Raw genomic sequence first — 26,010 nt, 5'->3', positions numbered from 1 at the left:
CACACACATCAGAAGTGTAAGAATTAGAAGTATTTGGCAGTTGCTTTAATCACAAAATATCCACTTCTGGGTCTTCTGGGGAAAAAAAAGGCTGCAACTTCCCCCCCCTCCCCGCCTTTTTTTAATTAGCAAGAACAAAGACATTCCTCTCTAAAGCCTCCAATGACGAGAGTGGTTCTACACCAGGCTTCTGAACTTGCTTTCTCAGCTCTAAGGCAAGCCCTGGTTATAGACACCTAGACTCCAAACCGAACTGTCGTCCTCCTTTATCAACAGGATATACCTCTTAATTAGAAACTGGAAGACAACCCAAGTGTCAACTCAGCCAAATGAATTTGTTAAAGCCAACACGAAGCTATGAGCTGACAGCCTAAAATGATCCCTCAGAATGGCAGAAGACAGAGTGGAAGTTGACCCTTCTCATTTGCCACTGGCAGAAGATGATCTAGGACCTGGAAACGGAGGCCAACAAAGGCAAACTGTAAATAATATGCACATTTTTAGTAGTCTTAGCTATTACCTCCTTGACATATTTTAATCAGTTCACCATCCTTTTGAGCCCTTAAAGCAAGATAAGATGCCTGACGGATCTGGGGCCAGGTAAGGGATCACCAAGTGAAGTGCTGAAGACGCTGCAGCCAGAATCAATAATGACCATGGTCTCTTCCAGCATTAAAAATTATTCTGACACTCAAACATGGCCTTAGAATTGAAGAATAATTAGCACAAAGGCGACAGCGCACTTCTCTCTCCTGTTTGCCACGCTAAATGAGTAACAGATCGGAGGAACACGAGGTCCGGGCTGGGGCTGGTCCTCACCCACAGCCACTGGGCTGCAGCAGCACCCGCTCCCACCTCGGCGTTCCCATTCTTCCCCGTGCCCGTTCTGTGGATGTTAATGAGGGTTCTCCAAAACCCAGTACTCAGCAAGTGCCTTTCTTGACTTGCCAAGTCACATGTCCAGCTAAAAACGGTATTACTCAAGTTCACAGCCCAATTTTTACTATTTTCTAACGTTTGAAAAAAATCTCATTTGCATTTGTATAAATAAAATATGAGATAAAAATGTAAAATACATGAATAATGCATGAGATAAAATTATTTTAATAAGTAGCATCTAAATACACTCCATCAGCACAAGCACAAGAGGCAGGAAAGTGAAGTAACAGCTTACTGTAATTAACCGAATTCACTTCCATTGCACCCAGCCAGCAGACACTGAGAACACAGATCTGAGATTTATTCTGTAACCCCCGTCACGGCTCTTTCCTGCTGCACTAGCTGATCATTAATTGATGATTCAGAGATAAAAAAAGTTACCCAAAGATCAAAAAAGGTTACCAGCAATGCCCAGAAAAACTGGCCAAGAAAAGTCAGGAGATGTGTGACTTTCAGCAGCAAGGTAACTTCTGCAGAAAAACACTCCTCTTCAAAATATTTTTTCTTCTAAGCAATGAAGTGGTGTGATGACCTCTAGAAATGCTTTTTCAGAGTGAAAAAGCACTTTTATTTCTTTCACGGAAGTTACAGGTAGTGCCTGAAACGTGGCGAGTGCCCAGACAGCCCAGCAGGGAGCGGAGGGACCCAAAGAGCCCCCGAGGGACGGAGGAGCCCAACTTCGAACGGCAGCTTTGCCCCGGTCTTTGTATCGTCAGGGGAACTTGCTTCAGTTCTACCGCTGGTGTCCCAGCGGCTCTCGGGAAAGCCCACGGGCCGCGACCTCCTGCCCCCCCCAGAACTACTGAGAAAATCTAAAACTATGGAAAAAGTCGGAAATACCGCGTTCTCCACGGCCCGTTGCAGTGACCACCACCCTCATTAAAGGTTCCCAGGGCAACCAACCAGGTGTAAAAGAGCCTTTTTTGGTTTTAATCTCGTGTTGAATCTCCAGTAGGTGTTTTTAGCTTTGAAGCAAATACAGGAAGCGGTAAACACGCTAACATGAGTAATTTAAAACCACATTATGAAAAGCAAAGCAACAATGCAGAGGGGTAGACTTAACTTAAAAAATCAACATTTTTCTGGTACATGACTCATACTTAACATTATTTGGGAAATAACTCCTAATAAAAATATTCTTTGAATGTGCAAGGTTCTCATCTTTTTTTTTTCCCCAGCAGTAATAGAGAAATTAGCTCTGGATTTAGAAAAAAAAAAAAACAACTTCAAATGAAAAAAATCTTCCCACTTTCACTCAAAGCCGCGCGGGCACACAACCGCGGGGTCTGAAGAGACGTGGCGGGCCCCGCTGGGACACACGCTCCTCACAGCTGTCCGTCAGGAGAACACCTCCTGTCAAATGTAACTTAAAAACCTGAGACACCACAAATGCCGCTTTGCTGACCGTACACTAGGACTGTCTCACCACCCGATGACATCTGTCAAACCACCCAACAAACCCCAACAGTTTCCAAATGATGGAATTCGTTAGATTCCCCCCCCAACTACTTCCGCAGCAGATTACCTTCAATAACTTCTACGAGACCATGTGCAAACACAACAAAACACTTAAAACCAAAACAGCTTTCTTACTTTTTCCAGCCAAACCACCAGGCCTAATAAAAGACACCAATCTCTCTATTTACAAATCCTCTCTGCGAAGTTTATCAGGAGGCAGAAAGGGATTAAACCAATTACGTGTCTGTATTGTGACACGTCTCTAATTAAAGTACTGCACAACGATCCTGAGACAGGAGGAGAGCTCCCGCTGGTCCCAGGCGACAGGGCTTTGAGGGAAAAGGAGGTGACACAAACTCTAACGCCTTAGGGGACCCACGGGGACGGTAGGCAGAGAGGAGATCTGGATTTTCACCATCTAGCCACAAACGGACGGAGTGACCTTCTGAGCGATGAGGGAGGGCTGGGGAGGCGTCTGAAGCGTGCAGGAGGACTTCTGTTCGGGCTCCCCGTTTGGAGAATAAACCAGGGAGACGAACGGTGCGGTCAAAGGCAGAGGCAGGCAGACAAGCTTGGTGAGATCTATCAGGCAGCATTCCAGCATCACCTCATCTCTGGGGAAGCTCACCTAAGTTAAGACCTCCTCACCGGCTGTTTGACTCAGGAGCCAAAAGCAGCGTGCCAGAGGACACGGAGTGCGTGAGCAGACCTCGGCAAAGGCTGGGAGGAAGCTGGTAATGCCCCATCCAAAACAAAGTGCACGGTGACACGCAAGCTACTACGGTGAGAAACTCCTTCTCTTGTCACAGCATTTTCTTCCCCATTTTGCTGAACTGCAGCTTGGTGACCTGAAATCCGTCTATATGGTGCAACACGTTTACCGTCAGGAATGACAGCCAGCGTTTGGCCACGTATGACTGAAGCCTTGCACCTGAAGTCACACCTGCCATCAAGGAACACCGTCAATACAGGAATTTTAAGATTTATCTTTGTGGGATTTCCCTCAACTATTGCCATCGCAGTTCGCCTTCCTCCTAATTCAGGCTGCCCAGAGAAGCTGTGGCTGCCCCATCCCTGGAGGGGTTCAAGGCCAGGCTTGGAGCAACCTGGGCTGGTGGGAGGTGTCCCTGCCCAGGGCAGGGGTGGGATTCAATGGCCTTTAAGGTCCCTTCAACCCAAACCATCCTGTGATTCTGTGATACGCACTATGAGCATTTTAATACACTCATTGGTGTTGCCTTGTCCTGAATCCGGCTGTGAGCTCTGGGGATCACCAACCCCCATCTCCTGCCTTCAGGCAGAGCTACAAAACCCAGAAGTCTCACCAGAAGCGGTTAAGTGATGCTACAATTTAACAGCAGTGCTAAATGGTTGCCACAAACGCCAGGAGTTAAGCAGAGGCTTAAGACTACTCACTGCAGTTCGTGTCTCTGGGGAGCTATCAGCAGTGACAACAGTAGCAGCAATTAGTTTAGCAAGAGTCCTCTGACAAGTACTTACGATTCCAGTGCTGTGAGAAGTGGATCAGGCTCAGGTATATCCTGGAGTTGATTGCTCTGGTCTCTGCTCAATCTTATGATATCACACAGGGTCTGGGAAGCATTTGATTGCCTCTGCAAACAAGGACACAGGGCACATTTCAGGGCTAACGGCTCAACTTGGCTCATTCTGGCCGCCAGAGGAAATTTAACGTAGCTGGGGATGCAAGAAACTGAATAAATCAATTTTTCAGAACAAGTGCTACCATGCTCTAGATTATTCATCTGTTAAATATAACGCGGATGCGAATTATTAGAAGCATTAACAGATTTTAAAATCAAAGAGGAGGCCTCCCTGAACGTAGCAATTAAATGCAGTTAAAGATTTCAGAAAGTGCGGATTCTTTTTTTATCTTCCTGACCAAGTGTGTTAACTCGCAAATTTCCCATACAAGCGTTTCATTCTTACTTCTCACTACTCAGGAGGTTTTCTTGCATGAAGAAAAATACATGGCTTGATAAAACCCTTTACAATTTAATTACTATGTATTAAAAGTCTCTAAAGTACTATTTTGATAACTTAATCGTCTCATTCTGGCTATCAATCAAAGCCTCTCTGTAGCACTGTACGTGTAAGACCTTGTGCTGTAATTTAGCATTCACCCGTAAGACAGCGCTGCCGAGGGCATACAGATCAGCGTGTTACTTCCCAGTTTTTCTCTCAGAAGGGGCAATTTTTGCTGTGATGAGTGAGGGAATCACCTTGTCGCATTAACACTACACCAAAAGAATCCCGGGCCTCCCCGTTCGCTTTGGAGCTGGCGCTGGCAGGAACCTGTTAAGCAGTGCCCCCATCTCAGCCAACGCGGGAGATCAGCGTCCTCCCTTCTGCTCCTCCTGCTCAGCATCAGGGAGGGCAGTCAACACCCAGACGGGCAATAATAGCGTAGGAAACTCAAATCCAGACCGAGAGCTCCTGGCTCGGATCTTTTGTAAAAATTATTGAAAGGAAAAAGAAAAGAGCACTCGTATAATTGAACACTCAGCATGCCTTGCTCGTGGGCCAAGAGAACCGCAACTTGCAGATTTTATGACGGAATACCTACTTACTTATGGTCTAAAAAGAATAGAAAGTTACAGCAAACTGGTTAAGTTAAAAAGTTTTCAACAGCCTGTTTCAAACAGCAGGTTCCTACCCAAACCCAAGTCAGTTACCACTGGCTGCAGATACCGAGATAAACCGATGCAGCAGCAGAATGACCTACAAAATTGGTAGTAAAATAAGTCAAAATACAAGACAGCATTTTAGTATTGAGCTTGGACGGACATCCTGTCCTCTGGCTGCCACACAGATTGTCTCCTTCCAGAAGTCACCTGGGCACTATCGAAGAGACAAGAGGTTCTTCTGGACCTTACAGGACCCACTACCCCCAAAGCCCAGACTCAGTCCCGTCATACTCACATCCTCGTCTTGGCTTGAATGGATCAGTTCCACGAGTCGCTGAATAATCTTTGCTTCATTAAGCCACTGGAGGGGAAGGAAGGGGAAAAGAAAATCCTTGTTTGGCATCACAGAATTCAAAACAAGAGGATCTTCGCGAAGCTTTGCATAGCACAGGCTCTTCAAGGAGGGAAAGCCCTTTCCTTCTAATTCGTAATCAAAGCCACGGGCAACGTGCAAACTCCCCGAGGCGCAGAGAGAGATGCATTTTCATCTGCACCAGTACGTACACCCTGCCCGTGGAATTAAAAATCCAAATACCTTTGGAAAACATGGAACAGATCACTCATAAACATTATCGCATCTGAAGCAGCATCAGCATAATTATCAACGTGTTCTGCTCCGACCATTTCCTATTCTTACAGTCTTACCGCTGTTTACCTGAATAACTTCTCAGACTTTGAGATGATGCTACAACGCTGTTATTACACCCCGTCCCCTTGCTCGATGCCAACTCCAGACTAATTCCTTTTCCTAGTGCACGCTATCGCTTTATCTCCCTTTCCTGACCACATGCAAAGCAAGAACGCCATCTGCAAATCATACCTCCGGGTCCTCCCCTCCCAGCCTCATCCGCAAGCTCAGCTTCTCATTTCCACCCAACCATTCCCACTCCCACTTCTACGGTCGCCATCCCAGGCAAATGGCTGGATGTCTCACATCAATCCAACTAATCAGTGAAATCAGTCAAACTAATGCAGTCCCAGTTGCTTTTGAAATGGCTGACCAAACATTAATTAAAAGGAAAAAGACTGTGGAGGTTTCTGCAGTGAAATGATCTCCCATCGCTCTTCAGATGAGTCATGGAGAAAATGAAGAGTCTCCTGCCTTCCCCGTCTCCCTAAGGAGGCTCTATGCGTATCTTCCCCCCTTGAACACTCATTTTTATGTTATCTATTCGCATGAATTCAGCTATAATCCTTGCACAGACTCTTTACCAGCTTTGCTCTAATAACCTTCCTACAGATCTCCGCCTGTCCTCGACGATTCCATGTTGAGTACAATTATGTCTGACAAACCAAAATTCCAGATCACCATTTTCAGGGACTTTTCCCATGCATAACACTGCTGTTTTCCTACTAAGTCTGAGGTGCCTGACTGTCTCCATTCTGGTGTCCCTTATTATTGCAAAAATACTCACGTTGTCCAAAACCCTACCCCACATACAGCTGGGAAACCAAGTATTTCCTTGAAGACCGTGACCGACATCCAGCTTACCCAAAAGTTCAAAAAACTGGGTTCCCAGGACATTTCTCCTCACCAGTCTCTCTACCAACCCATCTCTTCAGATTCTTCCACTGGTTTCTAGATCCCCAGCATCAAAATTAAACTCCTGACCCTTCTTCTCCAGACCACCACAGTAGAGTTGATCCCTGCTCTGTCCTAATATATCAGTCTTGCCGTCTTCATTCCACTAACAAAGCAAGTGTCCGTTCCCCCTTCGATCATTTAGTCTATGAGCACCTTTTCTCATCGCCCTGTGCCTGGATACGACTACTGATACCCTCCTTTCAAATCCGAAGACTCAGTCTTCTGATGACAGCTCAGGCAGTGTCAACTGGCCATTTACTGAAACAGCTTCATCAAGATTAATGAAATTCTCCTCATTTATATTTCCTAAAAAAGAGCTGCTCGAACCCATCAGTGATGCCTACAGGCAGCCTCTGCAATAAAAAAACCAACCCTCCTCTCCTGCCCCTTCCTCCGTGCTCTATTTGCCCCTTTCGCTTTGCATCACCCGTCGCACCCCCCCGTCTGCGCAGCACCAGCAGCAGCCCACATCCCGGCTGCAATCTCTGGGCATTCCCACAGTGTTAACACGTTGCACAACTTCAATTAAAAAAAAAAAGTATGTAATTTTTACCTGCAAGTTTCCCTTCTTCAAATAACAAGCTCCGTGGAGATGGTACATGGGGTGTTGCGGCCTGTTTGTTGCTTTTTGCAGAACCGACCTGCCAGCCCGTGTCAGCAGAGGAATTTTTTACCTACGGAAGTTCCACCTACCCTTATGACTTCCACGGCCCAGAAGAAAACTACTTATTAACACTCCTGCAGTAAATGTATTTTCTTTCCCTTGCAGAGCACAGCAAGTTAAATCCCAGCCCCCCGCTGCAGTTTCAACTTTACTCTGTCCCAGCATCCTCCCCCGAGCCCCACACTGCTGAGCCTATGGGCCCGATTAACCACAAACGGGAGTTACACGGTAAGCGAGGAGAAGGTTTGCTCTTTTTGCCTGGGCTGCCGTAACAGTGGGCCCTGGGGGGAGCTGGACGGCCAGAGAGAGAAGTCCTGAAGGGAGAGAAGCACGATCCTTCATCTGAACAAAGGAACTGCTGTTCCTGTGAACTGAGGGACACAGAAAATGAGATTCCAAAGAAAAAAACCCCAACTGAAATCATCTGTTAGGATCAGAAGAACAACACCAAAATCTGGTGACTGAAGAAGGACCTACTAAACCCGGCAGAGGTCAGTTCCCCTGTCGTGAGGCTGCTGTTGAAGAGATGGACTTTGACATTCGCAAGAGAAGGAACACTCTGCGACTGGCTCCTCAAACGAAAGCGGTGACGCTCGCAGGACTCACCCACCCAGAGTGAAGCACGACAGCGTGACCCTCGGCATCCCCCTCGTGAGAGTCACACCTGAAACACAGCCTCTCTGCCCAGGTGCCCCCCAGCAGCGTGTCACTCTCGCTGACGAACGACACACGTGTAAGCGATTCACGGACAGAGAACTTACAGCTTGGATTATTAGAATCACAGAATCGCCTGGATTGGAAGGAAACTTCCAGATCATCGAGTCCAACCATCAACCTCACGCTGACAAAAACCACCACTGACCCATGTCCCTCAGCACCGCGTCTGCCCGGCTCTGAAATCCCTCCAGGGACGGCGACTCCACCACTGCCCTGGGCAGCCTGGTCCAAGGCCTGACAGCCCTTTCTATGAAGACATTTCTCCCAATATCCATCCTAAACCTCCCCTGGCACAACTTGAGGCCATTTCCTCTTGTCCCATCGCCTGTTCCTTGGGAGAAGAGCCCAACCCCCCCTGGCTACCCCCTCCTTTCAGGGAGCTGCAGAGAGCGAGAAGGTCTCCCCTCAGCCTCCTCTTCTCCAGGCTGAACACCCCCAGCTCCCTCAGCCGCTCCTCACAAGACTCCTGCTCCAGACCCCTCACCAGCTCCGTTGCCCTTCTCTGGACACGCTCCGGCCCCTCGATGTCCCTCCTGGAGTGAGGGGCCCAAAACCAGACACAGCCCTCGAGGTGGGGCCTCACCAGTGCCCAGTACAGGGGGACGGTCACTGCCCCAGTCCTGCTGGCCACACTGTCCCTGATACAGGCCAGGATGCTGTTGGCCTCCTTGGCCACCTGGGCACACTGCTGGCTCATATTTAGCTGCTGTCAACCAACACCCCCAGGTCCTTTTCCGACAGGCAGCTCTCCAGCCTCTCTGCCCCAGCGTGGAGCCTCCGTGGGGTTGGTGTGACCCAAGAGCAGGACCTGGCACTTGGCCTTGGTGAACCTCACACCATTGGCCTTGTCCCATGGATCCAACCCATCCAGATTCCTCTGCAAAGCCTTCCTACCCTCCAGCAGACCAACACTCCTGCCCAACTTGGTGTCCTCTGTAAGCTGACTGAGGGTGCACTCGATCTCCAGTCCTATTCCCAGGAAAAGGAAGATGGCAAGACGTGGGGCTGGCAAGCAGGAGGCAGCTGATGCAGGAGCTGTTTGCTGTCTGCAAACAAAGCCAGCTCCTGATCAGGGAGCGTTGGGCTTCTGCCCAACTGCTGTGGGGGAGCACCCACACCACGTACGCTCAGGCACCACACAACAAGTGGGACATGGCAAACTGGTCCAGGCAAACCGGGACTCAGTGGTTAATGAGGCAGTGGGCACAGAAGGGGTGTGGAGGTGCTGCTCGAGGCTGGCTGGGACTGCAAGAACAGTGCAACCTTGGTGGTGACATGCAAGAGGCCACGGTCCCCACCACCAGCTGGGGCAACTAAATCTGGCACACAGGAGGCCTCAACCCACGTGGAGCTCCTGAGAGAGGGCACGGTCAATAGGTCCCAGGCTGCAGGGACTGCCTTGGTGGGCATGATGTCCCTCCTGAGTGACTGCTGCAGATGATGTCCCTCGCTCACAGCAGATGCACTCTCATCACGGCACTGTGCTGCCAGGTGATGGCAGTCATGGGTGGAGGTGAAAAGGAAATGTAATATTTAGATTCTGGATGAACAGAATATCAACAAGGTTTTTCTGCAGAGACCATGGAAACAGTCAGGGTTTCCAGGACCCTAATTTTTCATGGAAGAAGGAATAGCCAGAGACTACACAGGAATTAGAGGATGGAGACTCACAAATCAGGAGTGGCTGGAAGCTGGCGACATGGGAAAAGCTTTCATCACCAGGAGATGTGCACTTAGAGAACAGGCATAATGGCTTGGCGGTAACAGACGATAAGGAACTGGTTTCCTCAAGGGAGTCATCAGAGCCACCTGAGCCCAAACCTCACCAACGGAAAAGGAAGTGGCAGATGAGCCTGGCTGGAGACTCCCTTCCGCAGGGAACCAAGAACCCATGCACCAGCTGGGTTTGCTGTTTCGCCACAAACGCTGCTCGCCAGCAGCTCGGACTCCCCCAGCACGTGGGGAGACTGCCATGGCTCATCCAGCCCTCGGACCACCGCTCCTTCCTCCTGACGCCACGAGTGCACCGACGCTGCTGCCAGGGGACATCCCAGGCATACCATGGCCCTGCCAGGGTGACGCCCTGGATCAGTCCCTGTGCTGCCGGGCACATCCTTTGCAAGGTTCAACTCTCTCTGAGCTTCAGCTTTCCTAAGACCACCCTCGCCTGCTCGGGCAGCCTCTCACTGCTCTTCCACCATCTCAGCGCTGCCCGCGGGTGCGTGGGCTCAGGCAGGAGAGCCCTGCTCACACATGCGGACCTTCTCCCATGCCTGCTTGACTTTCCACACATCAGGATGGACCATTCTGTCCAAGTACTAACTCTTACCTTTCTCTGCGATGACTTCCCTCCCACGTAACCTGCTACTAGGCTCAAGGACCAGACAGACCTAACAGCAGAGGTTACCAGTAAAAAAAAAAAAAAAAAAAGTCAATACTGACAACCAGTACTTCTAAGTGTTCTCATTAAAAATGTGGAAAATGGGAAAAACACAACCTTAGTAAGTTTGTGAACACCACCACACTGGGGGGCAGCAGTTGATACACAGGAGGGGAGGAACCTAGGGAAGCTGTAGAAATGGCCCAGGAGGAACCTCAGAAGTTCAAGAAAGGCAAAACGCAAAGTCCTGGACGGGGGATGGAGTAACGGGGTGGGAGTCAGCTAGCCAGGAAGAGCTCGCAGAAAAGGCCCAGAGAGCCCTGAGAGGACCCATCACCCCAGGAGTCAGCGTTGTGCCCCTGGGACGGCCAGCAGTGTGAGAGCAGGGATTGCTCCCCTCCATTCACCACCACCGAGACCCATCAAGATACTGGGTCGTGGTGGGGCTCGCGAGCACAGGAGAGACATTGCAATAGGGCAGCAGGTCCTGTGGAGGCCCCTGGGATGGTCGGGGCTGGAGCACATGACATCAGACAAGAGGCTGAGAGCAGGATTTGCTCGGCCCAGAGAGGAGAAGATGAAGGGGAGACCCTACTGTGGTCTGTGACTGCTCAGTTGGGTGGGGTGAGACGATGGAGCCAGGCTGCTGTCGGAGGTGCCACAATGGGATGAGACGTACAAGATACAACAAGGGAAAATCCAACTGGGTATTAGGAAAAAAAACCTCCACCTGAGGGTGATCAAACACTGGCAGAGGGGCCAGACAGGTCTCCAGTTCCAGAGATACTGAAAACCCTGGATAAGGCCTTGAGCAACCTCCTTAATGGGACCTACTCAAAGAGGCAACTGGACCTTCTTGGGGGCCTTCCAACCTGCATTATGTGATGAATGAATCTCCTTGAGGTCTCGCAGAGTCAATGCTTACGAAAGTCTGTTATATTAGGACTTCAACAAAACTTAGTTTTCTTAAACCTGCTGAAAATATACCCAACACTGTGACTTTGGCTCGGATATTCCAAATCAGACACAATAAAAGAAAGTTCGTGCTTTATTATTAAAGATAGTAGTCAACAAGGGACTCGGCAGCAACCAACAGGCCGAGTTGTCTGATCTTTCAAGGATCACAACATCAGCAGTCACTTCACTGAAATACTGACATGAAACTTTCCTCAGCTGAGGACTGATCTTGCAGTAGGACAATTTTTGTACAAGAGAAAGATATCCACGTTAGTCTCATCCAGCCCTGGGAGCTACCGCTTCTCGAGGGCAAAGACAGCATAAAGAATACGCCCTTTTTATTCTTTTAGTTTGTTAACTGTGAAAGTAACGGGAAAAAGCGGGACAAGGTGCAGTAGGGTTTTTTTCTGTGCTATGATCACTATCCATGTTAGACTGACAAAAAGGGCACCTGGCTACAAGTGATGAAAATGGGGGGGTGAGTTCAACCCCAGAGGCACTGAGCCTGTGAGGGGTTTCGGCAGAAGCCACGGTCCACGCCTGGGTGCTCTTCACCAGCACCCAGGGAGAAGAGATGGATCCAGCCAGAAGAAGCAGATTTCTCTTCGGAATAACAGGGATCACAATCTCCCGATTACCAAGGAAATCGTGTCAGGGATGGTGAATGGTGTAACCCACTCTGTGACCCACAGGTGGGGTTTTGGGGGGAGATCCCAGTGACTCGCTGTGCTCTGGCTGAGCCATAGCGGGTCCTCTCCTCCAGACCTGAGTCGGGAGGACAGGCTAATGCTCCTCAGTGGAATTACACAACAGAAGCTGGATTTTGTCACTAAGGCAAGCGCGAGGAGATGAAGTGCAGAAGAGATATCCAGAATAACTGCGTCCGCTTCACATCAATTCCCAGTTCATGCCAGACATGGAGTCTTCTCACAGTGGTCGTGCCTCTGCTCATTTTTCTAGGTAAGACTTTATGCTAGTAACACATGGACAGAGGACAGACTTCTTTGATGACACTTATCTGTTCTGGTATTAAAAATGCTTCAAGGAGCAACCTGTATCTGAGTTTTCTTGCTGCAGAAGTAGTAAATTATTTAAAGTCAATATTATTTGTTTCACAAATCCACAGAGACGTTTCAGGATCAAGTGACACCAACCAAAGAGAATATGTTGTCACCCATCTGCACGATGTCAGATTCATCCAAAGGTATGAAAACGAAGGTGCCTGAAAGACAAGCCTGCTGGAAGGACCTCCTTAGAGGTTTCTGATGAAGACTCTTCTAGGATTTTCAGTTGTGAGAGTTCAGGAACAGGGAGGAGACAGGGCTGTGAAGACGCAGTGTAGCCAACAGGTTATTTCCCTTACATCGCACCTGCCCGTGGGCTGCTGCATCTGGAGGCTTCCTTGCCCTGAGCTGGGCAGAAGCCCCACTGTACAGAAGTATGGAGGACCAGCACGTGCTACCCAAGGCATTTTCCTGATGGCACAGCTCTCCAAAACAACAACATCTGAGCTACACAAACAAAGCATTCCTCTGTCATGCATGAGCAGAGGGAAATGGGTAAGGAATTATCATACTTTCACATGTTAACTGTATGCCCTCAGTTACAGATCAGGGAAGAAAAAGGGGAAAACTACCACAAACTGTAGTTCTACAGTTCAAGAATGTATAAAATGGCACTGCCACCTTCTTTCTGCTCATACTCATCCACTTATCTTCTGCCCCTTTCTCCTCCCTTATTGCACAAGTCCATGCAGGAGAAAAAAAAACCCAACAACAAATCAAGGAATTGGGACGGCCGAAAATAATCCTGGCAGAAAATACAAGTAGAAGAGAGGTGTTTTCAGTTGGATCAATTCCCTGTGCCGTGTCACCTTACAGCCACATGAACACTTCAGCTGGCGAGGATCCAAGAGGAGCTGGACGGGCAGCACAAGCAGTAAGAGGGTGAAAGCAGGACAGCCTCTGGCTGCGGCAACGCCAACGTACGGCGCTCGGGGAACTGCTGGCCCAGCCTCACTCGGCACTGGAAGACAAACGCTTGCCCAAGGACAGCGAGAACCTCCACCCTGGCAAGGGGTAGACAAGGCAACTTCAAGCACACCCTTCAGAAGGTCCATTGAGTAGAAAACGGAGCAGAGAAGGGAGCCACCAGCACTGCCCTGCTACCACAGCCTAAGGATCTCTAAAATGGAAAGCCAGAGAATTGAGACTCACGTGCAATTATCGGGGAGTCTCTAACGTACCAGTCAAAGCGACAACATGGACATCAAATCCCTAAGGAAAGATGCTGTGGGACTTGTCACGCAGAATATGATTTTGTTTAACTTAAAACTTGAAATATCATCTACATAAATCCGACACTGTAAAACGCTACCTTTCCAGAGAGCAAGAAACATAGAACAAACCAACTGAATTTCACTGTCAAGTGGAAAAGTGGTCTTTTCACACCCCAAAGTGATGTACCCTCGACTGCAGCACTTTCCAGTGAAAAACGCTGCTTCCTAAACTCTACTTGGACAGCAAAGCTTTTAGCTTTTGCTAAGTCACGCAAACACAACATAGAAGGCGTTTTGTTGTTCAGACGACATTCATATTCTACTGGGGAAGTAGCTGGAGCGTAGCCTGGAGACCTGATGTAATGTTAGACATCCGCAGACACCATCCCATACCGGAGCACACCAATACTAGGGAAACCTTAAAATACTAAGTTTAATTGTGTCACTGTGCTACAGCACAGACAAACAGCTAGCCAAAAACCCATGGCACAGAACGTCTATCCAAACCAGTGGCTGCTGCATGGAGGAAGGTGCGCAGATGGGGAAAACCCTGAATGTGGCACGTAAAGACACACTGCAAACATCCAGTGTGCAAGCAAATGACATCTGCCTGCAGGCTCAACGCATGGACAGAGCAATCCATCAACTGTGAACTGTTTAATGGAAGATGGCCACACACAGGGGATTATAAGACACAACATATAGGAAGTTAATTAAACGCACACAAATCATAGACTCATAGAATGGGTTGGGTTGAAGGGATCTTAAAGATGATCCAGTGCCACCCCCTGCCCTGGGCAGGGACACCTCCCACCAGCCCACGTTGCTCCAAGCCCCGTCCAACCTGCCCTTGAACCCCTCCAGGGATGGGGCAGCCACAGCTTCTCTGGGCAACCTGGCCCAGGGGCTCACCCCCCTCACAGCAAAGGATTTCTTCCCAAGATCTCATCCCAATCTCCCCTCTTCCAGTGGAAAACCCTTCCCCCTCGTCCCGTGGCTCCCCTCCCTGAGCCAGAGTCCCTCCCCAGCTTTCCTGGAGCCCCTTTAGGGACTGGAAGGGGCTGGAAGGTCTCCCCAGCGCCTTCTCTTCTCCAGGCTGAACCCCCCCAGCTCTCTCAGCCTGTCCTCATAGCATAGATGTCCCAGCCCTCCGATAATCTTCATGGCCCTGTGCTGGACCTGCTCCAACAGGTCCATGTCCTTCTTGTGCTGAGGACTCCAGAGCTGGACGCAGTGCTCCAGGTGGGGTCTCACCAGCTCAGATCCAGATCAGGAGATAGCCGGACACTGCTCTGCCGTTCGATAAGGGCTACAACGGTTTTACTGTTACCATCTAATACACCGCGCAACAGACCGCCTTCTCCCAAATTTCCACAGTTGGGAGAGGGAGAAGAGTGGGTGAGCAGGAGTGAGAATCTGGCAGGATCAGCCAACTGCGGCTGTAGGAGTTCCTGAAAAATTAATAATAATACTTTTCCTCTTGCTGAAACTCAAAAGAGCCTGATACCTCTCTGGGATGACCGGCATCCCAAAGGCAGATGAAGACTGCCTTGAGACACCACGCAATTCCCAACCGCTCTGACTACCGGCTGACATACAGTATTTTTTTCCTGATGTGATGAAAAGCTAAAGCTGTCCATGAAGCATAACTTTTATTTCTACTACCTACCCAAAAATGAAGATTGCAAATTAACTTTTCTGGAGACTTAAGTTTCTGAATATATTGCCAAAATTGTCGGTAAGTGGGTTCTCCAAACATTCAGTCCCAAATTTCAATATTGCTACTGCTTTCTGTTTTTCTGAGAAGTCCTTAAGCCATGAGATTTTTAAATGCTTGGGAATAATACATATATTAAGACTATTTGGAAAAAAACCCCACTTCTAGTGCCACTTGGTATCTTCAGTTCATTTTCATTTCTTTTTGACTGTGTGAAATCTTTAACACATGGAATTAACCTGATAAGATGGGGTTAAAACATACCCCGTCCAGATCTGCCTGTCTATGGATGGTTAATATTTGAAGCCTGGATATTTGGACGTTTCCTGGATGAAACTTCCAGGAGAAACGCTACTCACTTAAAATGCCATTTTAACATCAGAAGAAAAAATAATTGCATTTATCTTGGTAGCGCTTTTATGTCGCGCTACTGCAATGTCCATCCCACACTGGTGAGCCCAGCCTGGCCCCAGTAGCTCAATGGGTCTCACCAGTGCTGAGCAGAGGGGAGCAATTCCTGCCCTCGGGCCATCACCACCTGGGATGGGGCTGGCCTTTGCTGCAAAGGTGCGTTCTCTTCCAGTGAACCCTCCGTCATCCCCCGTCAACTCATTTCTCGAAGGCTTTTTCCTCCCAGCTCCTCTCTTGGTATTAGTCTTTGATGTCTAACCAACTCAGCTGCTCCCTTTCCTCTCAAAAACCCAAGCCCTCCCTTCACGGGTGAATGCCCGTGCAGGTCCGTAAGGATCGATTTGTGCCTGTGTTGTTTTCCGTCTCTGTAAGAGCGTGCGTACTGCAGGACGCACCGTAAGGCTGCCAGGAGGAAGGCAGTGGTCACATCTGTCCCAGGGCTCTGCAAAGAACCTGCTCAGCGATGGGCTGGTCAACGGTCCAGACACGGAAGACCCAGGCAGCCAAGCTTGCCAAACATACAAATCCTGCTGTGGGCTTCAGTGACTCCAGTACAGCATTCCATACGGCACACCGCTCTTCTGCTTTACTGACAGGGAGCTAAAGCAGGCTTTTTTCCTCCAGTCCTGCACATCTGCCCACAAAAGGGGGCTGAGGCGGCCTCACCCAGACTGGGCTACGAGGGGAGAAAAACTCGTCCTACCTGTACAGCAAACTAAGCGTCTCAACGGGATATTTTATAAGGCTGCCTATTAAAGAGGAGGGGGAAGGAGGAGGCATGAGATATCATCTCCACAAGTCACACACATGGCGAGGAATTAAACAAATTACTGTCCCAAATGGTCAGTCTGAAATCCTGAACACTGGGAAAGATTACAAGTTTCCTTTGTCAAAGCTCGACAGCAAAAACAGCTCGAGTAAATAGTGGTTGCTAGATGGAAAAATGAGTTGAGAAGCCTTCCCTGCCAGTGACTGGGCCAGGCTTGCTCCGCCGTGTGAGCCACGAACAGGCTGAAGCACCCAAAGTAACCGACCTGCAGACTCTAGCACTAAGAAAAACAGTTCTCAGAAGAGTGGATCCGCTCTCACAATAAACGACAAAAAAGAATCCTATTCCTTTAAGACACAAACAAACAAACCCCCTCATTCCCAATCTTGTAGAGAAAAAGCAGCAGTAGATTCTCACATTCAGCACTTCCTGCCGTAGCGTCGCGGGCTCCACGCAGCTGATCAGACGGAGCAGGAGGTCCATCATTGCCGATGTATCTATATGCTTTAGCACCAGGCTAATAAATTTGTCTTTTCTCCGTAAAAATGCAATCACCTAAGAACAAAAGCGTCATCATCAGTTTAGCAGAGCACAGAGACAGGGCACACAGAACTTCCTACACCTCCCCTTCTGCTCTCAGCCCCCCACCCTGCCGCAGCCAGGCTGCTGGGTTCAGGAATTCTCCAGAGAAGGAGAGAGTAACGTCCTCGTTTGCCGGCAATGCTCACGCAGACCTTTTTAGCTGTCGTTTCTTTCCTCTGTGCCACAAAGAAACCCAAGCCCACAGAAATAAGAAGCTGGTGAAGCTGGAGAATTTTTCATTCCACTACGGCTCTCTGACAGCCTTCGTTTAAAAAAATCCATTTTGAATTGGAACACGGTATTCCTAAAACACCGTTCAGCTCATGCTTCAGCACCCCTTTTATCGGCATGAGACTGAGGCGTTGTTTGTGTAACGGGATGATTCTGGGCACGGATCAAAGGGGACATCAATATGCCGGAGTACGAAAAAGAAAGCTTTAGCTGTGGCACAGGAATATCCCAGATCTGAGACCAAAACCACGCAAAGGTGTGCAAATGAGCCGGCACCTCCCTCACCTGAGGAAGCCCGAAGAAACTTTTCAGGGCCTATGTCCCAATTCCAGCTTTAACGAGCACACTGAGCTATTTTTCAACTCTAGGAATACACCGAGATCACGAGGGTAGCGACGCTACTGCCACACACACGAACAACGTTAGCGAATTCATTTGTGCTTACGCGTCAGGACAAATCTAATCACTACCTGTTCCGTTTTTCTTGCAATGAGATTCCCAATAGTCTTACTGAAGAAACTGGCAAGCAAAGGGTTGAGGGGAGGCTCGTGATCCAGGAAGTCATAGAGGATGTTCAGCAGAGTTTCATCCCCTCCCAGCTTGTCGTTGATCTGCGGCACGTCGGAGGTGAGCAGTTCGCAGGCTGTGTTCGGGTACCTGCAAGGACAGAGCCAGAGCAACTAAGGGTGAAATGAAAACTCTCAAGAAAACCTTCCCTTTCTCAAGTTATAAAGAGCAGGAGGATCGCCCTCGCTGCAGGCGGGGCGGGGCGGAACCAAACCACCCAAAAAACAAGGGGCATCTACCTTTACAGCAAGGAAACACCATTTCCTGGAGCACACCGTGTCTCTCAACCCCTGAATTATGCATCGCGGCTGCCTTCAAATCGCACTTCTGATTTTCAAAAGTGATGCTTAATCAGTTTCAATACACTTACAATCTCTTAAGATCTTTTAACATACGTCTATTTGCACAACTAAAATTAACCCCAGAGTCGAAGGTTGATTTGAAGAACGCATATTTTAGCGGGTTTCTGTAACGTTTCTGAAAAATTATTCATTCCACTACTGCAGCTGAATTAAAAATGAGCATCATTTTTTTTTTTTTTTTAAATCAAGAGGACAGGAATTTAGAGACAGAACATTAGATCTAACACAAAACTCCTACCAAATGAGCACACACTATGTACAAGAGCAAGTAATTCACGGCCAACCTTCTGAGTTCCAGTTTTTCAGTGATGTCTACAATCTTCTGTAAAATTAACTTGTTTCTCAGGAAATATTACTGTGCCTGGTTTAGATAATTTTGCTCACTTAAATCAGAATATGAAATGATATTTGACAGCTAATGAAATCCTTTATTTTCCTGACCTTGTTTCTGGCTCTTCCAGGTGGTGCTTCTAGAAACGGGTTACATTTACGATCAGAAAAGGTAATAATGTGTTTATAATTAATATTATGCTTATAATTAGACAAAGTCTCAAATATCAAAGTGCAGACGCACAAAGCAATACTCTAAAGTCAACGCAAAAGAAAAGGCTTTTTGGGGACTGTTAGTTTTGCCGAAGGACTACGTTTCCTCGGGCTGAGGTCGCAGACGGGTCCCGGCTCCACTCCGCGCCCCTGCCCCGACTGCCCCCCTCCGTCACCCACGCCGCAGGGGGGCTGAGCAGGGCACGGGGGGCTGTCGCCCACGCACGCTGCCACACCGACATTCATCTGGCCAGTCTTTAGTTTTTTAAAACGCGATTTCAGCGTTTCGTTGTTAGATCAGTGTCTTAATTCCATATTGTAGCTACTGTCCATGGATAAAAAGGGCTTAAGAGAACTCCTTCGACAAAGGCCTCGCCACCATCACCCAGAGGTTACTGTAACGAGAAACAGCAGTTCGTTAGCGCTGTGAAATCCAACCTAGCGCTGAACTTCAGCACTATTTTCACAGTTTCAGTGATATATATGATCCCAGAGCCAAAAGGCAGCTGGACTTTACTTCTAAACCATGACTGACTCTTACCCCGCTAATTGTTTAAAGCCCGCCGGGGCGCACTCGGCTGGTCGGGCAGCCCCGAGCACAAAGCAGCGATGCTCAACACCCAGCTTCCCACGGAGCGCCAGCTCCTATCCATGACTCCTAAGGCAGTTTTGATCCATTATCAAGCGATACAGATTAAAAATAAAAGCCACTCTTTACCATTTGACTGCTTTCTGTCTGTAAGCAGAGGTAGTTACCTTGGGTTTTTTTCAAAAGCAGAAAGAAAATATGCTTTGTACTTAAAAACTGGCCAGTTCAATTAACATTAAAAAAAGCCTACGGTACGACCTTGCTACAAACGTACATATGTTAAGTAGTGCTTTCACCTTCCAAATAAAAATTGTGCCATTCCATGAGACACAAACCCAACAGATTTCCCACTTTTAGTAACTATGCAAGGTCTACCGCCAAGATCAATACAAAACACCCCTGCAAAAACGCGACTGTTTCTACGCCGCAAAGGGAACACCTTCACTTTGGTAAGACGGTTAAGCTGAAACAGTATTTCGAGACACAGCAAGAATTTTTTCTTGCCTTAATCTCAAAGGAAAAACGGGGGCAGCGGAGCGCGGCGGAGGTGACTGGGTGCCTCCCACATGGCTGCCACCTTTGCCGTAGGACAGGTCAGCATGTAACAGAGTCCGGGTTGCAGCACTCACCTGCTGGGTTTTTTTCCCCTCCCTTAGCCAAAATTAGTCAGATTTCTGCTGTGAACCTCATTAACAGAAAAATCAAGGGGAAATTGTAACAGCCCCTCCCAAATTTGAACTGGGACCCTCTGCTCTGAGCTTTGGTCTCCCACCTTCCCTGTCAGGGAGGAATTGGGGAATTACTGTAGGTCTTGGGAAATTTCAGCTGTTCTTGGGGTGAGAATATGGACACGTGGATTGCTGGGAATCATACAAAGGGAAAAATATGGCGTCACTGTGTGAATTCACAGTATGCTCACGTCTCCAGCAGAACATGCCATTGCATAAAGAAACTGCCAGGACCATTGTGAGGACCAGACACGGGAAAGGACACTTGTTGGGTTGATCCCAGGGGCTGTTGTTGGCACGTGCACCTCTGCTGAGAGAGACCCACAGCTCTCTCCACCTGCCCGTCCTTCCCAGGGGTTTGCCTTGGCTATACTGGGAGTTACGGGCACGTGGCTTCCATCCCAGAGCCGTGGCTTAACCAGCAGGATGCTCTGCTGGCCCTTGGCTCTCTCCCATTCCCAGCTCCAGTCGGAGCTTCCATTCAGTTGTTGTGCTCTCAGGGGCATCACACTGTGCCCACCTTTACCTTAATCATCGGCACTGGGTTGGTTCTGTTATATTCATTGAATAGAATTTTTATTTGGGAAGAAATTACACACCTCGACCTTCACAATTTAAGTCTTACTGTACTCCTCACAGTTCCATTTGGTTCTTAACGAGGAAAATACTTCTTGTCCTGAAGGTGTGAAGACAAGTGTTAAAGGGCAGCAATAGCTTCCCCAGTACCTACGCTGAACCGCTGCCTGTAGAGCCTTGTGCTCTCAGCCGCGGACGCACGCCTCCCCTGTTCACTGAGTGTTTCCAGCGTGCTGCCCGCCAGGGCTCCAGCGCCTTCCCCGGCACGTAAAAGCTCATTTGAAGCCCGTCAATGCGCACGTGTAACTTGGGCCATCAGCACTGACTGTATTCACTCGAGTGCTGCCTGGCCACGTAACATCACAAGGTCTCTCTGCCTTTCAACTAACCAAAGTAATTTTGCATTAGCAACTTTCTACGTTTGTAATTCCCCTTTTATTTCATGCGTGACTATACCAAACAGCACAGGACTCAGCAGTGCAAAACCAGAAAGCTGGAACCGGCCGTTCTTCCCTCATCTGTAGTTCTTTTCTTTAAACAGTGATTAATTGATGACAGAACACTTCCCTGTTATCCCACGACAGCTTCTTTTCAACAGTCTTTGATAAGGGTCTTTATCTTTTCAGGGCTGTATCAACATTATCCGTGTGTTTCACTGACTCCATCAAACCCAGCTCCTGACCTGACGCCTGTCGTCCCGCCACAAAGGCAGGACCGTGGATGGCCGAGAGCTGCATCTGGAGACCTGCCTGTGAATCACAGCACTAGACCATGAGACTTTTGGCGTGCACAGTGCAGAAGCCAGATTTACTGGCTCACAGACCCTTCTTAAGAGCTGGTGCCCTATCTGACACTTCCATCCCACTGGCTTTCAGGTTGGCCAGGTGAGCAAGTTCATATTTGAGCTCCTCTAAATCACTCGGGTGAAGACCAGCCGCTCCAAACAACTGTTCTACTGATTTTGTTCCGCAGACGCTCCAATTTGAGACAGTTCTTCAGACTATTCCCCTGTAAAGAGAGACGCCACTTGGGAATCTCCTGGGAAGTCTCTGAAGTCAGCACCAACACGGACGGTTTAATTAGATTTTCCGCTATGGTCCTATCTTCCTTTTCACACTTGGATCACCCACCCACCCTACACATTCTCGGAGAGGCTTCCTTATTTTCATGGGTTTAGAGTGTTAGGGTGCTTGCCTTTGGCAAACTGCTTCTCAAAATCCCCTCATCCAGTCTCACAGATTACCTAGCCACAGTATCCTTTTTCCATATCTGGACACGACTTCCCTTTGGTGAGGAGGTACTTTTACCTCCAACGGGTTATTTGTTTTTAACCAAGCCCGTTCTCTACATCAGAATTTTTTAAAATCTTGGTAACACAAGCTCTGCATTTACCACAAGCCACTAAAACGTTTCCAGGCCAGCTGTGAGCTTTTTACCCTTTCACAGACCCGTTTACTTCCTAACCAGCCACCTCATATTTATGTAGCTCCATTCCTAAAAGTTAGAAAAACAAACCCCAGGCCCACGATAATGCTGTTTATGTCTTTTCTGCTCCTACGAGGATGTTAAATCTGAGTACATTATGGTTACTATTACAAAGTGATTTTACAACAGTTACGTTTCTTAGAGCCCCCAAGGGTATATGAAGAGTTATTTCTCCTTTTTCTGGCTCATTGCTCCATGCGAAAGGCATTCACGGCTCCTAAAAATCCATGCAGCGTGCCTCCCTGGGATGTAGATGCTGTCGACGGGGGGATAATGAGACCCCGCATTGTTACAGCACGTTCTGCTCCTGCAGCTTTTACAGTCCCCGAGTCTCCCAGGGTCAGATCTAATACTTCTCCCTTTCCATCGAGCACCGCAGCCCCGCCACACGGGTCCCCTGCAGCCCCGCCACACGGGTCCCCTGCAGCCCCGCCACACGGGTCCCCTGCAGCCCCGCCACACGGGTCCCCTGCAGCCCCGCCACACGGGTCCCCTGCACCAGCCATGGTACCTCAGGGACACCGTGCTCTGTCCCCCCAGCCCACTCCTGCGCCACCAGGCTCTGCCCTGCGCTGCATTCAACCCCACACGGTCCCAACAGGTTTATGAGACACCCCAGTATGTCAGCAAGCTCATTATAAATAGACATCACAATTCAAACAGTTTATACACTCCTCCGATCGCTACAGGTGTTCGTCTGGTTGCTGAGTTTCACACGCTACGCTGAGACGGGGATTTACTGCTGAGTTTTCCTCTTCGCAGTTTCCCTTCTGAACTTTATGAACTTCCATCCCACCAACGTTTCAAGAATAAAGTATTCTGATGATTCCATTTCCACAGCACGCATCACTTGGAGCTGCACGTCCTTCCAAACCTATCAAGTTTCTCCCCTGTTCCAGTTTAAAATCTTTCATAACCTTTTCTGAAGAGCCAAAAATTGGATTCCATTTGGATTTAGACAGAGTCCATTCTTCCTGATTAGTCTTTATTTATTCCAAAGGCTTCCCCCAGTCCCTCATAAGCTTAAGCCCTCTCTCCCCTCTCCAGTGCCCCAGCGTGCTTTGGAAATGCTTCTCTGCCTGGGCTACCCATGGTACTGGAAGCATTTCCAGAAAAACACTTATAAAGCTCAGCTCTAGTTGTCCCAGGAAGCAGGTCACTACGCAGTTCTCCTTGCCATCAGACTCGCTTCTCTCTTGGTGTGTAACCACACTCCCACCACTGCACCCACTTCTCCAGCGGACCACTCGGAGAAGAGGAAGAAGATACAATGGCATCATCCGATGAAAAGACTGGTGAATGAGACTGCTCTCTTCTGGCCTTCCCAACACAAGACTTAGAATCGTGGAATGCTTTGGACTGGAAGGGACCTTAAGGCCCACCTAGTCCACCCCCTGCCCTGGGCAGGGACACCTCCCACCAGCCCATGTTGCTCCGAGCCCCGTCCAACCTGGCCTTGAACCCCTCCAGGGATGGGGCAGCCACAGCTTCTCTGGGCAACCTGGCCCAGGGGCTCACCCCCCTCACAGCAAACAATTTCTTCTTTCTCTCTAATCTAAATCTACCTTCTTCCAGCAAGGGGACCGCAATGCTGGAGGCTGACCTCTTCCCACCAACATCTACCTTTGTCTGTGCCCTGGCCTGGCCTTCAGCTGCCTACATCACATGCTGCCTTCATGGCACATGAAGTTCAAGAGCACTTGGGAGTAAACACTCTCACACCGAGCTTCCCTCTTCGTTTTGGTTTGCATTAAGGATTTTGCTTGTTGAGAAGTTTTTATTTGTCCCTACCCTTCCTCAGTCTGTTTGGTTACAACAGGAAAAGGTCTCCACTTCCACAGGCACACAGGACCAGAGACATAAACCATCTTCCAACAGCAGACAAAAATCTCAGAAAGCACTTAAAAATACGGCCTGGTTAACTGAAGCAGTGCTCTGCAGTGGCATGGACAACGTACCATTAGTAGTGGCACGGTACTGGAATCCCTCGTCCTCTCCTCCAGCAAAATACACGCAGATTCCAGCAAAGGACCACAAGTCTTGCATGTCCAGCATCTCCTCTGCCCATCAACTCCCAGCACTAAGGAAAGTATCGCCCACCTTCCCCAGTCAGACACGTGGGGGTGAGCTTGGCTCGGAGCTTGGGTAAAGGGCTGCAGGAGCACAGAGCCATCACCCCGCGGAAAGGCGGTCGTTCTGACAGGAGATGGGAAAGGCAAGAAGTCCCAGGACTGTTGCACGTCACCTCCCTGCCCTAGCAGAACCTGTACAAAACCTGCATTTGTAGGACAAGAGTGTAAAACTAACCCCCCTGGTTCCTTCTGCTAATTTGCCTTTTAGAGCAGATGCCTTGCAGAAGCAGCCATATAATGTTCCAAGTTACTACAGAACGCATTTCTTGGCATTCCTGGAAATAGTCACCTAAACCCAGCTGATCAACTACCTCACCTAAGAATAAACCTCAGCAATAATATACCATTTCTTCGGTGGTTTTCAAGCAACAAGAGCAATAACCAACACTGATCCATTCCCACACTGATGAACTTGCCCTTTTTTATTTATTTATTTATACATAGAGCAAGCTTTTATTTTTACATAAACTTAACAAAGAAAAACAAACTTCCCAAATCCAAAATGTAAATATTTTCAAGTATACATTTAGTTAAAAATGTATAACCCCAACTTGCTGTGAGAACCAAACCCATCTAGAGTTCGCCCCCATAAGAAAGAGGCTCTTTACGGCGTCCGGCCTCTCCCCAGCTGTACGGACCCTGAAACCTGCAGGTTTTGCAGAGGCAGCACAGGGAGAATATCACATCTTTTATGCACTGTACAGCTCACTTTCTTTTGTGGGCTTGGCTACTGAAAACCAGTCAAGCTCAGATACGGATCACTCCGAGCAGAATGCTCTTGGCTGGCAGTTTTGCTAAAACCACACTAACGCTACTTCTGAGATCCTGATTGTTTTGCTTGCAAAGTCTTGAACAAAGAGCAAGACGGTTTTTCTCCAGACAAACTCAATGTCAAACCATTAAAAATAAAGAAACAAGCTTCTGAAAATTCACTACAAATAACAAGAGGCTGTGAAATATTTCACGGAACTCGAAAGCCTTTTTCCCGAGACTGAGAAGGTGACACCCGTCTCGCACCAGAGCATTCCCAACACCAAGCTCCCTCACTGGGTTTTCTCCGTGGAGGACAGAAAACGAATACCTACTTGAAGCGGACCTTCTCATCCATATCCACCGGGGGCTCATGTGTGATGAGGTTGACCAGCTCCTCCATGCAGTGCTGCTGGCAGAGGAAGTCCAGCAGCTTGCGGTTCTGCGCCTTGCACTCCTGTAAGATGTCATCTTCATCCATCAGCTCGTGAAGTGTCACATCTTCTTTATCCAGCAGCTTGTCCACGTGTGATGTTGTGTTCAAATCAAACTTCCAGAACATGTTGATGGGACACAACTAGCTGTAAAGCAAAAGAATAGGAGTTAATCTTCCACCTTTGCTAATTATTCCTCCTTTGTAATTCTGGGCAGAATACCTTAATATAGGTGCTAGCCAGCTTGTAAAAATCAGTTGAATTCTGTAAACAAAATTAATTAATTTTTCACAACAGAAAACTAACACAACTTAGATAACAGCGATCTCTTCTCCCAAGGAACAGGCGATGGGACAAGAGGAAACGGCCTCAAGTTGCACCAGGGGAGGTTTAGGATGGATATTAGGAAACATTTTTACACTGAAAGGGTTGTCAGGCCTTGGACCAGGCT

General features: G+C 48.5%; 1 protein-coding gene across 3 annotated transcripts in view; it reads right to left on the bottom strand.

Annotated features, from left to right (window-relative positions):
• PPP6R2 (protein phosphatase 6 regulatory subunit 2) overlaps nucleotides 1–26,010 on the bottom strand; it is a 108,028-nt gene that overhangs the window by 35,165 nt on the left and 46,853 nt on the right. For all 3 annotated transcript variants that reach the window (XM_063323791.1, XM_063323790.1, XM_063323792.1), the window contains 5 exons: nucleotides 25,461–25,706; nucleotides 17,864–18,050; nucleotides 16,998–17,135; nucleotides 5,338–5,403; nucleotides 3,898–4,010 (listed from right to left, as the gene is read on the bottom strand). In XM_063323791.1, the coding sequence (XP_063179861.1) occupies nucleotides 3,898–4,010; nucleotides 5,338–5,403; nucleotides 16,998–17,135; nucleotides 17,864–18,050; nucleotides 25,461–25,687 (731 nt within the window). In that variant the 5' untranslated portion in view covers nucleotides 25,688–25,706. The remainder of the gene's footprint in view (nucleotides 1–3,897; nucleotides 4,011–5,337; nucleotides 5,404–16,997; nucleotides 17,136–17,863; nucleotides 18,051–25,460; nucleotides 25,707–26,010) is intronic.

This window comes from Chroicocephalus ridibundus, chromosome 1, assembly GCF_963924245.1.
Source record: "Chroicocephalus ridibundus chromosome 1, bChrRid1.1, whole genome shotgun sequence".
Taxonomy (NCBI): domain Eukaryota; kingdom Metazoa; phylum Chordata; class Aves; order Charadriiformes; family Laridae; genus Chroicocephalus; species Chroicocephalus ridibundus.
The sequence above is the reverse complement of the archived record's forward strand: the minus strand, read 5'-3'. Positions and strand labels throughout refer to the sequence as shown.